The sequence below is a fragment of the Clinocottus analis genome, unplaced genomic scaffold, assembly GCF_023055335.1.
Source record: "Clinocottus analis isolate CAN_PGR_092001 unplaced genomic scaffold, fCliAna1.0.p SCAF_13, whole genome shotgun sequence".
Classification (NCBI taxonomy): domain Eukaryota; kingdom Metazoa; phylum Chordata; class Actinopteri; order Perciformes; family Cottidae; genus Clinocottus; species Clinocottus analis.
In genome coordinates this window covers 2,258,895-2,274,475 of record NW_027175854.1, presented here as the reverse complement: position 1 = coordinate 2,274,475, position 15,581 = coordinate 2,258,895, and the positions used below count along the sequence as shown (strand labels likewise).

Genomic DNA, 15,581 nt, shown 5'->3' with positions numbered 1-15,581 from the left:
TCGTATAGTATGTTGTGAAAATATCAGAAAAGTGGATACCATAGTACTTCATCATAAAAGTGACCATGAAATTAAATATTTCTGTAATTTAAGTCACAAAAAAATGCCATATTATAGAATGTCTTTAAAAAGTCACAGTACAGTATTTCACAAAAATACATAAAAAATGATAGTATGTCAGAAAAAGTAAATATAGTCATAACATAAGTCAAGGAGTTGTTCTTGAATTGGTGAAATAAAGAAGTCATTTAATGCGACACTTCAGCAGACGTGGAGCCTTTCAGGGCATGCTTTTTATTTTTTATTTCAGGGGCATTTGAAAATGACTTTCGAAGACAGGAAACACATTTAACAAAATGGAGCTACAGCTGTCAAAGGGAGCCAAGGAGAAAAGTTCATGACTTACTACACACATTTCTAACATGGAAAATATTGTTACATTTTTGGTAAGAATCAGCTGACGAAGCGAATAATTCACAGAAGTTTGTCAAAACAATTTAACATGAAAATGCAACCAGTTAACTTTGGCGAGCCGACCTGTCATCATGATTTAAGTGTTGTGGTGGCGATTGTTGTTGTTGTTGTTGTTTATGATCAGTCACAACTTGCTTCAGCAGGGAATCTACAAAAATATCCAAAAGTACCTGGACCTCATGCTGGTTGAACTGCAACTGAAAGACAAGCGCCACGGTGTTTTAATCAGGATTTCGAAGAAGCAGGAGGTTTGCTCTTCCTCTTCTTTTCATCTCCATGTCTTTCTTGGTGATATTGATCTTTACGAGCACTTCAAATGTTTGTGCATCATTGGTTGTCCTTTTAAATTAATCTAATATCAGCAAATACATTCTGTTGTACTTTTAAGGAGTACTACACACACCTATCATGACTCAATGATGTGACAATTCTGTGACTTCTGTTCTTCCAACAGAATCAAAACTTAAATATAATAGTTGTACTCAGAAGAGCTCCTGTGATCCATCTGGTGATGAATAAAAAATAGCCAGTAGACATCTAGTCATCTGTCGCTTTCAGTCTGACAAAATTAAAGGGTGCATTTTTGTGCTACAAATGAATAAAGGTGTATAAATACATTTCTACATAATATAGGCCCAAATAACAATAAGCCACACAAACAAAGAAAATTTTGTTCAGTCATGCTTCACGCCAACTGTTCCTCATCGACTCTTGGAGATTAAGTTGCTCAATAATTCTACTTTGAATGGAGGTATGGATCATTTACGAGACACAAACAATAAGATGGGAAATAATTAAAACAACGAGACTGACTGCATCGAAAGCAATAAAAGGTTGTCTTCCCTTTTGGGTTCAAATGTTTTTTATAATTACCTGAAAAATGAGTTATAGGGGGTGTTCATACTCAAAACATCAATTGGACATATTCATTAATAAGAGAATACATTTCTGAAGTCATTCTCAGTTACAGCACTTTGCCTGCCGCACACGACAGCCGCGAGGTCTTGTCTCTGCAGGACGTCACGTACATTTACAACTCAAGTGCAGGCGAGTCGTGACCGCTTCACACGCAATGGCTACACGTAAAAAAAACATACAAACACCATCGCTCGAGTGACACGTGTGGACGTCTGTCTTATGCATTTAGGTGTCACCGCTACACTATCTCTACCTGTGAGAACATTTCATACCACTCCCGTCAACAGAACAGAGACGGTGGGGATTGCTCTCCTTCGCTGATGCGACAGCGCTCTCACGTGTCCGACCCTGAGTCACGTGAAGACACTGAGCGCTGCCGTGTGTCACAACACCGTGACCTCAAGCAAAACCACCGACTTTAACCACACTTCACATATACATGGAGTGTATATATATCTATATATAGAATTATATATAGATATATATTTTCACACAACAGGAAAAAGATCAAACTTCCTGCCCCCGCTCCGTCCCACTGCAAGTGTTTTCCAACCTGACTCATGGTTTCCCATTCACACTGCTGGCGTGCGTTGAGTTCTTGTTGCGGCTCAGCCAGGACGGCAGAAGGCTGCGGGCCCTCAGCGGCCGGGTGGGGGCCTGCGCCATGCGGACCATGCGCGGTGAACGCCACACCTTTATGGTAGAGTCATCGCTCGCGGACAGCAGCAGCTCCTGGTCGGCGGGGCTGAACGCTACCGAGTTCACCACGTCGTCGTGCGCCAGGCGTGCCAGGCAGATGTTGTAATGGCGGTCCCAGATGTAGCCGTGCTTGTCCTCCGCTCCGCTACAGGCAGGAGATCAGAGACGCGAGTCAGCAGAAGCCTCTACGATGTCGTTATTGCAACATTTTTGTCAAAGCACTCGCGTCAGGCTGTCATTAGTCGGGCTGGAACAAGCAATTATTTCATTATTGATGTTTCTGCAAGTGTCGGTGCTTTAGATACAATGAGTTAATAAATTGCCGGAGCTGTTCCTGAGATGATGGCGGCTTCCTCCTTTCAAACAAGCATCAAGTTTACATCATTTTTAAACTACATTTGCACAACAACGGATGCTAAAAATAATTGCCGCCACATGTAAAAAACAGGAGCGCTGTGATGCCTCTGTCCACACACTACTCCAGTATGTAAACACAGATGTTTCTACAACAAGAGCTTTCTGTTGGCACAACCGTATCACTTCTCTTTATGGCAAGACAGAGGCAAATGAATGGCGAGGGAAGCGTAAGTGAAAGCTGGTCTTTGGTCACCCACCTGGCAACAAAGTCCCTGCTGACGTCGAGGAAGATGAAGAAGCACTCATCGTTAGGCGTGAAGGCTCGGTGAGCGCGCAGGCTCCTCCTCTCCTCCCTCAAACTCTTCAGATCGATGACATGCAGGTCGATCTCCTCGGCGATGGGAGGAGGAGACATGGGGTCAGAGATCACACACCCGGCTGGCCAAGCCCGGCTATTCACATAAAGGTACCTGACAAATGAGAGGGAAGGAGTAAATGTATGATTCAATGGCATACGTAATCAAAAACGTTGATTTTATGCTGTAAAATCAGTGAAAACATAACACAAACATTAGATCCATGTGTAAAAGCTGAGATTTTGGCATATTTGCTCCCATTTTGCAAAACAGCATTTTGCCACAGATGTCCCAGTCGCTATTCCAGTTCGTTAATGTGAGCCCACATGAAAGCACACTGAATCTATATACATATTGTATTACCTGTGGTCTGGAGAAAGGCCCATCCCAATGATGTGTCCATGGATATCAATAACATGGTCGAGGGAATCAAAAAACTCATCTGAACTCCGCTCTTCCCCGAGTACAGGACCACAAGTGGTCATCTGGTCAGGCTTGATCCGCTTTATACCTAGAGAGGGACAAAGAGGACCGCATGAGACGCCCGACAGCATTGGGAGGAATCTTTCTGATGCATATCAGGCATTATTAACGCTCCATCTTACCGATCTGGTGAGGGGAGTATGTAAGGCTGCCGGTGGTGAAGAGTAAGTACGTTTTGTCCTCTCCCTCTCCGGGCTCAGAGGGCTCCATCAGGCTGGACTCGGGGGCCTTCGTGTGGGCTCTGCCTATTATCTTCGCCACGTGATTCTCAATCGCCAACTCCGTACGCCCGGCAGTTTTACAACTCTAACAGGGAGGAAGAGAAGCACAAAAAAAGGCAGTGTAAAGAAAAGTATGATTTAAAAAAAAAAAAAAAGCATCGACAGGCCTTGAGTTTTACACCCACTTCACCTTTATAACGTGCTCCATGCCTGAGATGGAGGGGTGAGCCGAGCGAGCAGTGGGAAGCCTCGCTTCCTCGGCCCTCTCCGCTTCCTCGTCGTCTTCCTCGCTGCCGGAGGTTCCCAGATCAAAGAGGAGTGGCTGGTGCTGCTGCTGCTGCTGCCCCTTCTGCCTTCGAGCCTGGGACTGGGCCTCGTAGTCCAGCAGCAAGTCCGGGGTGTCGTGACGGCGGCAGTGGGCCACCATCACCGTGCGGATGGTGCTGGCGTTGATGTTCTGGATCTTGAAAAGGCGCTTGACTACGTTGACGTTCTCCGATTCAACATCCTGCCGGGGAAAAAAAGTGAAGGAGGAAGAGGAGAGACAGTGTGTGTGTGTCTTTGTACTCAAGCGATACGCGTTTTTGACCGACAGGACCCGAAAGGCTTTCGCTGCTGCACTCGGTCTCACCTGGAAGGCTTTGTTGAGCCAGAGCACAGAGCAGGACATCATTTCGCCGATCCAGTGCAAGTTCCCAGAGATCAGGTGGGTCTCGTTCAGCCAGCAACCAAACACATCGTACGGCTTGTTACTCACACGCGACAGCAGTGTGTAATTGTCTGCAGTGTTTAAAGACATTTGGGGGTTTGGAAGAGTTTAATAGACAAAAAATATGCAATCGAAAACTAAGAATAACTTTAAGAAACATCAACAGGAAACTGCACACGATGACTGCTTGGAGTGTGGGAGGGTTTGTGGTTCCTACCCAGACTGATGACAGCGATTTCCCCAGACGAGGAGTGGTGTGGGCCCAGATAGACACCAGACACAAGCAACAGGGTGTCGTCAGCGTTGAACTGGGAGAACTGGGTGTAGCCCCAGTTAAACTCCCGCATGCTGGAGCTGTGCACCATCGAGATATTACCGTCTAGCCGCTCCGTGTCCCATAGCTGCACACAAGAAGCCAGAGGACAGGTTTGGAAAGAATTAGGTGGATGATAAGGAGGACGGCAGCTGATGGTGGTCACACATTTAGGGGATCAGAGAATGTACTATTCATAAAGATGATTTATTGTAACCAAAGGTTGCTGCTTACGCCTGCCAACTAAAAGTTTCCTTAACATGTTGCATCTGGGTTCAGTGGAAATCTGCTAATCGGTGAGCTCCAGTGGACATGCAGCCGACAGTGGTAATCATAAACTTGCTATGAAAATGAAACCGTACTAAAGTTTCTTAACAAGCAGCAATTGCATAAACAATCTTCAGCAAAGCGAGTTAATTTATCAGTGTTCAAATGATAAATTTCCCAGGTTAGTGTTGAATTTAATGCCACATGCTCTGGCTCTCTTGGTCTTTTAACACTCTGAATATTTTTTTTCTTCTTTTTCTCTTACAGTATCTCAAACTGAATTTTGATTTTTGTTTTGTACATTGTTGCATGAATAGGCAACTCTCACACAAACAAATCGTAATGAGTTCTCAATAAGCTGCATGTTCTCACCTAAAACTGTGAATATCTGCTTTTTTAAATTTGAAATCTGAGAAAACAAGTCATATGAAAATGTCTTGATCCAGCTGACTGTTCATAAGCTGCTTTGTTTCAGGTCTGCGTTTCATCACTCGTTGCTTTGACAGCTGCAGCTTTTTAAACCAGCTTCAAAGAACCAAGAAATCCAGAATCACATCAAATCATCAGCATTATTACAGCTCGGTCATCCATGTACAAAGAACGGACGCCCAGGAAGTGACTAGATAAAAAATGGTTCTGGTTACTTTCAGTCTGACCCTATTTTTTGCCAAACTATTGATTGGGTTTAAAATGTTTAAAATCACCTGTTTTGCGGGTCTCTAATTCACCAGCCGAGCTGCTTCCCAGCAGACAAGCGCCAACATTAAAAAAATAGGATTGAATTAAGACTTAACATTCTAATGAAACTCATAAAAAGTATTTAAAACCTGGAGAAATAAACTGGGCAATAAATAAGAACACAAAGAGATTCATTTTTGTGTAACACACATGTAACAGTCTGAGTAGCAACGTGTGGGAAAAACATGTTTTAGGTTCACTTGCTGAAGCTCACTTAGGCCCTTCAGTGTGTGGGTCTACTTTAAAGACAGACTATCAGTTAACCAGAGAAAAGAAAATCCCTATAAAAGATCCGGGACGAAGGGAACCTCAATAACCTTTTAATCCCTACCTTAACGGTGCAATCTTTGGAGCAGGAGGAGAAGCGGTGACCCCTGTGAGAAAAGGCCAGGTGGAGGACTTGGTCAGTGTGTTCTCTCAGCGTCTGGACCTCCACACAGGGGATGCAGTCAAACAGGCGCCTGAACTCCCTGAACCATGACCCCGCCGCTGCACAAAGAAAGATCAGGTTATTTAAACCGGCAACTGGCCTCTCAATATCTATACTCAAAGCTAGTTTTAATGTTTTTGTTTGTCTTGTACTGGATGAAACCGACTTCTTCTGTTAAACAAATTATTCTTTACCCGGGTGTCGGGGTACAGGACGTGGGATGCGGTAGTAGCTGTAAAACAGCTCCCTCCAAAGGAACTCATCTCGGGAGACAGCCAGCCACTGTCTGCAGGTCAGACCTACTCGAAGCACGGCATCATGGGAAAGATGCAGGAAGATCTCCAACACCAGGCTGTCCGGAAGAACTGGGCCACACTCCATCCTAACATCCTGTGTACAACACACACATCACAAGTACATGGAAGCGATGTAATGTTTAGTTTCCACTGGTTTTGCAAGACGTAGCAGATTTTTTTTAAATCAGTATTTGTTTTTACATTCATCAATTATGTTCCACCGATAACTTTGAAACCCTTTCTTTTATTCCAGATTTTAATTTGATCATGATAACACTTCATTTTCTTTAAAAAAAAATGTAAAAAAATACATTCACTGGGTGTACCACAGGAAAAAATAGAAAAATGTTGCAAACCCCTAAGGCCTAATTCTAAAAATAAAAATACTCTCGTACATACAATGGTCTTAATTAATCAGTAAGTTGTTTTTCTAAAAAAAAATGTGAGGAAAAAAATGTCCTCATAGAAATAAGAATATGTAGTATAACTTAAAAGCAAACAAACAATCTGCAAGCATTAATATTATTGTGACATCTTCATCCATAAATAACTAGAGGTGCCACCTTGTAAGGTAAATGAGCCCACTGGTGTGTGTTTCAATACATTGACTGAGCTGTGTTCAGCCGTCTGAGCAGCTCATTAATAAAGAGATCATCTTTACGTTTCTCCATAAATCCAAATGCTCCTCATCCACTTCCTCGTGAACAGGAAAATAAAAAAGCAGGGTTTGTGGGAAATGTACAAAATCAGAGTTGCTGGTGGAAAAGAGCTAACGTGGGATGCCATCAATTAAAAGCTCAAACCAGATCATTAGTGACATTCATGCAAACACTCAAGAAGAAATAATCGGTACCCACGTCTGACTCCATGAGCTCATACGAGCAGCTCTTCTGTGAAGAAGCACTCCGTCGGGTGAAGATGACCTAACATGGACATCTTGCTTAACAGTTAAAACCCATCACAAGTTCCTGTGTTTACACTGACAGCAGACTGTCTCGCCTTCCTGACCAGCAATGACACGAAGGATATATAATTATCTAAAGGCGAGCGTGCGTTTGTTTCAGTTTTTTAAGCTTAATTTCAAACTATGCTAACAGTAAACGTCCATCAAGCTAACGTTAAGCTAGCTAACTTGTTAACAAGCCAGCTAGTTGTTAGCTGACGTTTGCCCTCAACTTTTAGCTACGACGTTTATTTCTGACAACATGTGGTCACTTTTATAATCTGATGCGTTTGTTGGAGGATTTAATGAGCGTGGCTCAGTTAACACTTGTTGACACACACTGTGACCCACCTGCTGGATCAGAGTATGTTGGGGAGAAAAGCAACGGCGGGCTAGCGCCGAAGGATAGCCACAGAAAAATGACAACAATCCTGCAGTATCGGTGAATAGACCAGACTGTACGAACAGATCACAGCATCGTCGATCAAGACTGCACCAACAGATCACGGCATCATCGAGCAAGCGAGACCAACTCAATCTATTCGTATTTAAGATACATTTCCTCTTAAATATGATTACACCATCTCTTGGTGGTCTAGTAGCCACAATATATGTAGTGGTTAAATTATATAAAATCTGATTTTTCTTGTATTTCTTATTTAATATATGTTGTATCTATTATTATTGATGCATCTTTTCAATGTGTTACTATATTTCTGAATGTAATGTAGTTTGCTCCTCGAGTTGTTATTGCAACTAAATGTTCATGATGGACATATCATTATTTGTATATACAGTTTATATGCATTGTATGAAAATATGACTATAGATAAATGTGGACATAGTTATTATCTTAATTATTGTCTTAATATGTCTTTGTTCACCGTTTCCATGTATTTAAATAAACATGCAAAGGGGAAGACATAACAGTAATACTATACTTCCTGTATCTGTGTGGTGGCCCATCAGTCAGTGAGAGTCTCTGTAACAGAATCAACGCTCATTGGATCTCATCTGAACGGATTACTTCAAGACTAACTCATAAAGAAGACACTCATCTGGATCTATGCTGTGACTACTATTCTCTGGTAAGTATTCAAACTTCTTCATACAATTCAAACTATAAATTTGTTGGTCAAAATATGTTTTTTATTAACTAATTGTTGTATAGGACATCTCTAGCACACAAACGGTCTCATTCTAATTCACTGTAATGAGAAACATATTTGTATCAACTTACTCTGCATAAAAATGCAGAGTAAGATTGTGTGCAAAATGGAGCGGGTGAAACAGATAGGGGTGGGATTATATTACCTTCCACAACATTATCTCAGCAGCAGCGTCAATGATACTATGAACAGATAATAAATATTAAATAAAAGATAAATATGATCTGTTTCTTCCTTTTTTTCAGCTCTGCACAATGTCGCTGTGTGGATAGCTTCTTGCTGTAGCTCCTCAAAGAAGGACAAGACAGCTGGAGGATGATTCTACCAGTGTAAAGGTACTCCCTGTTGAGTGAAATTAATCACCTTGATGTAATGACCGATATAGATCGGATGGCTAAAGTGACTTTTTTTTCTTCAAGATGTGGGGCAGAAGGTGTGGACAACCTCTAAAGATGAAACAAGATCCAGTCAAGATACTCCCTAATTCCCTTTGAACACAAGAGATGTCCACATATCCCCTTCGCCATATTTATTTATGAAGTTCATTAACTTGCAGTTTGTTGATCTTTGTTGCTCTGCACTTGTTATAATGATGACTTGTCTGAAAACTCCTTGTTTGGAAGTTGGACAATGTCTGACAGCAGACATGTGCAGCAGTGGCTCGGAAGTGTCTCATATCACTTGTATACTAATTATTTATATAAATACAATGTGTTTAATCACATCCAAATTATTATGTATGTGGTTATTAAGATCATATAATTATCTCTGTCATGTAAGTGTCTCTAGGAGAGGCCCAATTATCTCTTATGAGACTCTTTTTTCTGAGTATCTGGCGCCATCATGTGGAAGAAAAAACAACTACAATTAGCTGCCAATGACTGATTTGCATACTCACTTACAATTTAGTGACATTAAGTGTATGATTAAAACACACCTCTTTGATCAATATAAAATATTCCGTGTTGTTATTTAGTATCAATTGCTACTTTTCGATGCATTAAAAGGCTTTAATGAAGACAACTTTATTGTCCACTGATATGGAATGGATGGCAATTCATCAAAACGATACACATAACAAGAGTACTGACAGTATGAAAGCTCAAATTAATAGAATACACAACATTTCAGAAAAAGCTAAACAAAAGATTATAATTTAGTCTCTAAGAAATAAGCAAGCCAACTAGGACAACTCCCAGCAGCCAGGTAAACAAGTTGCCAGTCTGACACACAAAGAAGAAAAAAAACACCTTTGGCACTGAGTCAATGTGCTGTCTGCCTGTCCAGGTTTGACCCCACCACCTGTGCTCTACCCTGCTTGACTCATGAGTCATCTACTGGGAGTCATAATCCCTCATGATACAGAACATGACAGTCAGTTTAAAAAATGGAAGGAAGGTTTGTTTATCGGACTTTTCTGTTATTTTACTGGTGTGATAAACAAAAACAAACCTTTTGTTAATTTGAAGAACCTTGGCAAAGTATCTGTTTCTTTAACAATGTTTAATTCCTAATAAAATAAGTGTTTAAGTTATGGACTAATATATTTTCATTTCAAACCTAGTATTTATCTCTGAAAAAAGTTTTTGATTCATGCAGTTAAGTAAACTTGACTATATGATATATGATTCATTATATATGATATACATGATTGATCAGGAAAAGAAGAGTCTGTAAAGCAACCACGGAGAATAATTACCATCATGTTATATCTTACCATATTTATTTAGAATAGAAGAAAGCACAAATGTATTTACATTCACATGTACAGTATAGCATTCAATACAATTTTACAATTACACAACAGTATAGTATACAGTCTGTGCAAGATTAAAGTGACAATTTCAGTATACAGTGAGGATGCAGCTGAAACAATGTACACCGGTGGCCACGTCCCTTAGTGTCTATTCCTACAAATCTCTGACTGTTTTCACCTGAGCTGGTGAGGATGTGATGCAAAATTAACAGTTTAAAAATGTAGAAAATATCGTTTTTCTGTCTCACATTTGTCATGATGTAATGACACAGGTTTAAAGATTACACCGAGAATAACAACTTGTTTTTGTAAAATCTTCAGTTGTTTTTCAGCATATAGACAAACATTAAAACATATCTCTGCTGGAAATCTGATCACATTATGGCCAAAGAAACAAGCAATACAAATAAGGCAACATATTCAAATGTCTGTGAGATGCTTTGCCATCACATCAACTCCTTTATATCCTGTGAAGGCCTGTCCCATCAGCGTCTCCGTCATGCTTCTCCACTCCAGCTATAACCTAAAGTGCATCGTTGTTCTGCGTCCCTGTCCCTCCGTGTGCCTCTCATCATAGCACCATGGTGGGGATGTGGTGCACCAGGGGCATCTGGTGCTGGTGGGGCATGCTCGTCATCTGTGGCGGAGGAGGAGACACTTTGGACAACATGTCGGCTGCGTGCGCAGCCGGTTTGTGCCGCGCGCTCTTCTGGTGCGCCCTCAGGCCCGCCAGCTGCGAGTACGCGCTCTGACACACGTGACACTTGTAGGGCCGCTCCCCGGTGTGCAGGCGCACGTGGTTCCGGAGGGTGGACGACTGGCTGAAGCGGCGGTTGCAGAAGCGGCAGACGAAGGGCTTGTCCAGAGTGTGGATGCGCATGTGGGAGCGCAGGTTGCTGCGGGAGTTGAACCCGCGGTGGCAGATGACGCAACGCATCCGACCGGCTGTGGTCGTGGAGGCCGGTGGGGAGCAAGAGGAGGGGCCCTCGCAGGAGTGGGAGTCTTCTGGCAGAGGGAACAAAAAAAAAGGAGGGCAATGAGATTAAGTTTGTCTCAGATGAGTGCTGCTGCTCAGATTTATCTGTTTGATATGTTTTCCAGTCATGGTGCATGTTGATCTGAAACGCACACCACATGAAATAAACTGGCAGGATGTAACTCGTAGAAGTACTCACCATTCCTGCTCTTCTTCAGTTGTTCTTCATCTATTCCCGGAACTCCAGGGATCCCCAGGAACGTGTTGTGCGTGTTTCCATACCAGACAAGAAGCTCCTGGTCTGGCGGGATAGTCTGAGGAAAGAGGGCACACAAATCAGTGTCTCTGAGTTACAGACATCATATATTCAATCATCCCTTTGGCCAGCAGACGGCGCTGTTCTAAAGGGCATTTACATTGTTGATGGTCGTCAATAGAATCCTATAAAGGTTCACAGACCCTGCAGTGGTCTTCTCACAAAAAAACTACAGTAAATTCTCACCTCTGATGCCTTGTAGAAGATGCTGCTGCCGATCTGCACCACCTCCAGGTTTTGCTCCTGTTCGTTCCGGGCGCACTTGATGTAAGTCATCCAGCTGCGTTGGTCCTCCTGGCTGGCATCGATGAAGTAGCGCACCGTGCCGTCTTCATTGAACACCTGAGCGCACACAACAGCGAGGAAACGCGCGTAAATATCTAGAGGAAGCTATAAAACACCGACTCTGGATCGGCGTAACTTTGTCGTAAGCGCAAGCAGAATGAATGAAGTCCAGACTCAGCTCACCTCCCACATGAGATTGTTGTTCTTGAGCAGGTCCACGTGTTCAGGGGACAGGACTCTGCCCGTGAAGGGGCCCATCTCAGTTCCTGCTTTGATCCAGGTCTTTGAGAAGATGCCCAGACCTTCTCCAGGGATCGAGCTCTGGGCGATGATCACTTCACTGGGCAGCACCAGGCTGGACAGCTTCTGCACCTCTGCAAATGAAAATAAGAAATGTGAGAATGTTAAAAGGAAGGTTAAGATGTAAGTGTTTCAAATAGAGACACGTGTGCACGAGTAAAACTGCACATCCCAATAAAGCACAGACAGATCAAGTAGATTCTGAGTCGATGCCAACGCGCCTCGTGAAACAGGAGCGCTGGAAAAGTTCTGAAAGCAGCTAATGGACTGGATCTTATTTTAGTCACGAAATATTAAGCTACACCTTATCCTCCGTTTAATTCGATTATCTGGTTGAATTGAAAGTTTTTGTTGTGCAGAGAAACCCCCTCGGAAAGCAGTTTCATCCACATCAGAAAGGGGGAAAAGAAGAAGAAGAAGAAAATCGTGCGCTTCTTTAATGTCAAAATCAAAGATTCTTTTTTTTTTTTGGCTTGGAAAAAGCCGGGCCGAATAGGGGTTAAATGGTCCTCTATTGCTCAGGGTCCAGCAATTGGTCATGCTTCAGATGTGATATTCATTAAAGTTTACTGGAAAAGAAACGGCTAATTCCAAATTCATTATCCTTTTAAGAACTTTGTAGCAATAAATTTGCGCTGAATGAAACGAGGACTTGTTAAAAAGACTCAGGAATTTCTGCAACAAAAAAATGGAAAGGCGATTAGATGGTTGACATGCAATGAATAGCATTAGATTTACCCTTCACGGTGCATTATGCGAGGAACAGCAAATCTTTTAAGGAGAGAGAAAGAGAAAAGCTCCGGAGCCCCATAGCTGCCAAGAGAGGAAAAGAGACTGTCCGGAGATTGATGAATGCGGGATAAAAACCCGGGACGTCTCAAAGAAAGGAAACCTTTCTCTCCTCGAGGTTTAAGTGGAAACTTTCCCAGGTCAAGCACAAAGTTAACCAAATGAATTTAATGCCCTGCGTCTTTCAATCAGCGGCAGCTACACGTCTAACAAGCCTCTAAACGCGAGGTCCAGCGCTCTGAAGGGGTTAACGCGTTAAATGGGTCGAAATAAAAGCAGCAAAACGAGGGAAAATGTAGAAAACAGCAACAAGTTGATGAGAGAAACTTTTGGGAAATAATGTCGGAGACGGACAGAGGGAATTATGTTGTTCCTTGCGCAGGAAATAAGGAGGATATGATGTGATATTATTGGGAATAAATGCCCAAATATTTATGCATGTCTCGTGGATTTCAGTGATACACAATTGTAGCAAACATACAATCTAAACTAAACAGATTATTTGAAATAAATCAATTTAGGCTGTGCTTCATCAAAACTGTAATCAAATCATACTTTTTATTTCCACAATTGTTTTTTTAACTAAAATATCCTTAACGTTGTATGCTACAACCCCACAACACACATGTCCAAACATGCACAGCAGAATGATACAACAACCGGGATTAAAGTGTAATAAAATAGTCCCATACCTCCGACGAAGGACTGCGCCAGCACCTCGGCGGTGAAGGCGGTCTTGGGGCTGCCGCTCTGCCGCTCCTCCGCCAGGTGTTCGCCCAGCACGTTCCTCCACCTGCCGTACAGGAAGCTGTGCAGGATGTCCGAGGTGATCACGTCGGACAGCGAGCGGCTCGGACACTTAAATCCAGACTTGAGAGCCAAAGAGTCGGCGGGTAGCACGGAGCCCATGTTGCAAAGAAAAAAAGAAGAACCCTCTGAGTAGAGGCGAGAAACAGCGGTTGCAGCTGCAAAAGTGGAGCGATATCTTGTGGGGGGGAGAAAGAGAGAAGCAGAGCTGCTCCTCAGTGCGTCCTTCTGCTCCAAACCGTGTGTGCGTAAAGATGCCCTGCCTGGCTGTGCAGGGTCTCTTTATATAAGTGGCCAGTGTGACCCCTGTCTAATTACTTATTAATGACACACCCCTCACCGAGAGGAGCTGCCCGCTGCACCGCAGCTCACCAGCAACGCGCAGCCGAGAGAACAGAGAGGACAATTGTGGCCCCGAACTTTATTTTAGCAATTATCTGCACTTAAAGTTGAAGTTAAAATAAAAGAAACATTTTTTTTGGAAGCTGCAGATGCATGCTGACTGATGAACTGTTGATGCGTTAAATGAAGAAACATATGATGGAAGTTAAAAGCACAATAATGTTGTAAAAATAGATTATAGTGCAAATAATTAAGATGCACACTGTAGCATACAATTAAACTATTTCACTTGTTGTTAAAAACAACAACAACAACATGTATGTATACTTAAAAAAATGCAACCAGGTTTCAGTTTGTAAAAACAATGAATAAAGATCATGTTTCTGGAAGGTGAAGTGATAATGTGAGCTCTTCTGTGCACAAGTGGGTCATTGAGTCTGGGAGTTGCTCGCCCATTTTTTTCTCATGCATTTGTTATTCATGTGGTGGTAGTAATATTTTTTTTGTGAGGAGTTAGCGCGGGAATAACAAGAATGGAAACAAGCTCGACGTGGAGTTTTTTTTCCAGCATTGTTCACATGCAAAAAATGCAAAGCTGCTTTGACGTGGTTCACTTTTTCAAGCCCTTGTTGAGGTAAGCGGTTTAATATTCATGGTTGTTCGGAGCCCCTTCTGTATTGTGACGACGTTTAGATGAGTATATACGGCCCTTTTCTTCTCTATAGTCACAGTCCACTGTGTTTTTTCCTCTCTTGCCTATTTTTCGGGCTTGATGGACTGGGGCTAAATGGGCAGTTTTCCTTCTTTTCCAGCAGAGAGGACATCTTTATTCCATCCCCGGCTCACAGGTTTCCTATTCAGCTCCCCTCCAAGTAATGTCAGGGCCCTGAAAAGTGCTGCAAATCAATCTTTCATGGTGTTTTGAGGGCAATTTGACATCCATGCACTCCTCTTTTCACTCCAACAACTACAAGGGGATTGTCCGAAAAATGGGCAAGTTGTGCTCTCTCTTTCTTTCTTTCTTTCTTTCTCTCTTTCTCTCTCTCTTTCTCTCCCTCTATCCCTCTCCGGACGAATATGGATTATGGCAATGTTATGGAAAAGAATATATGGCAACTAAATACAATAGCGGAGGTTTTTCTTAGCTGAGGAGATAGTGAAAAGGCAAGGTGAGTGACAGGGCACGAAAAAAGATTACTGTGAAACAGCTGCTTTTTATGAGCGGGCCCCTCCTACATTTGTCTCCTTTTCCCAGATGAAATTTCTCTGCTCTTTCAATGGGATTCTTTCTCATCTAGATTGATTTACATTTATAGCATTCATCGCACAAATCCGAGGTAAATGGCGGAGGACAGGGGGTGGGGCCGCTTCTTTATTAAAGAGGAATTAAATGAATTGAATTGGGGTAACGCATGGATTTGATTTGCTTATTTATGCATTAACCTATGGCATTATGTGGAGCTAGTAAAGCCGCGGGCATGTCAGCAATAGCAAATCATCCTGCTTAGCTGTTCCATTGTAAAACAATTTAAGCTATTATTCTGTCCATTTAAAGCTTATCAATTTAATGTGGATGATTGACAATTATTGCACAAAGAGTGCGGTAATTGTTTTATTTCAAAGAGCTGGTGGGAAAC

The 15,581-nt window shown here is 42.4% G+C and overlaps 2 protein-coding genes across 6 annotated transcripts; both read right to left on the bottom strand.

Annotated features, from left to right (window-relative positions):
- Positions 1–185: 185 nt before the first annotated feature.
- On the bottom strand, positions 186–7,645 carry fbxw5 (F-box and WD repeat domain containing 5). 5 transcript variants are annotated; one of them, XM_068573766.1, is made up of 11 exons: positions 7,556–7,643; positions 7,119–7,151; positions 6,160–6,355; positions 5,867–6,024; positions 4,435–4,618; positions 4,140–4,288; positions 3,699–4,016; positions 3,410–3,593; positions 3,168–3,315; positions 2,706–2,918; positions 186–2,236 (listed from the first exon to the last, which is right to left on the bottom strand). In XM_068573766.1, exons 2-11 carry the CDS (start codon positions 7,128–7,130, stop codon positions 1,951–1,953), a joined length of 1,848 nt encoding a protein of 615 aa, XP_068429867.1. In that variant the 5' UTR covers positions 7,131–7,151; positions 7,556–7,643; the 3' UTR covers positions 186–1,950. The 5 variants fall into 5 exon arrangements, with proteins under 5 accessions (XP_068429867.1, XP_068429865.1, XP_068429866.1 ...); XM_068573764.1 differs by having other exon boundaries at positions 7,119–7,197; positions 7,556–7,630; XM_068573765.1 differs by having other exon boundaries at positions 7,119–7,184; positions 7,556–7,630.
- Positions 7,646–10,281: 2,636 nt separating this feature from the next.
- On the bottom strand, positions 10,282–13,704 carry LOC137784201 (PR domain zinc finger protein 12-like). The gene is made up of 5 exons (XM_068574693.1): positions 13,488–13,704; positions 11,890–12,080; positions 11,608–11,763; positions 11,305–11,419; positions 10,282–11,134 (listed from the first exon to the last, which is right to left on the bottom strand). Exons 1-5 carry the CDS (start codon positions 13,702–13,704, stop codon positions 10,701–10,703), a joined length of 1,113 nt encoding a protein of 370 aa, XP_068430794.1. The 3' UTR covers positions 10,282–10,700.
- Positions 13,705–15,581: the final 1,877 nt, after the last annotated feature.

Coding starts and splice junctions, on each gene's coding strand:
- LOC137784201 (XM_068574693.1), bottom strand. CDS start 13,704: ATGGGCTCCGTGCTACCCGCCGACTCTTTGGCTCTCAAGTCTGGATTT. Junction 12,081..13,487: donor GGCGCAGTCCTTCGTCGGAG/GTATGGGACTAT, acceptor TTTCATTTGCAG/AGGTGCAGAAGCTGTCCAGC. Junction 11,135..11,304: donor ACTGAAGAAGAGCAGGAATG/GTGAGTACTTCT, acceptor TCCCTCTGCCAG/AAGACTCCCACTCCTGCGAG.
- fbxw5 (XM_068573763.1), bottom strand. CDS start 7,138: ATGAGCTCATGGAGTCAGACGTGG. Junction 4,289..4,434: donor AATCGCTGTCATCAGTCTGG/GTAGGAACCACA, acceptor TAAACACTGCAG/ACAATTACACACTGCTGTCG. Junction 2,237..2,705: donor AGCAGGGACTTTGTTGCCAG/GTGGGTGACCAA, acceptor TCCTGCCTGTAG/CGGAGCGGAGGACAAGCACG.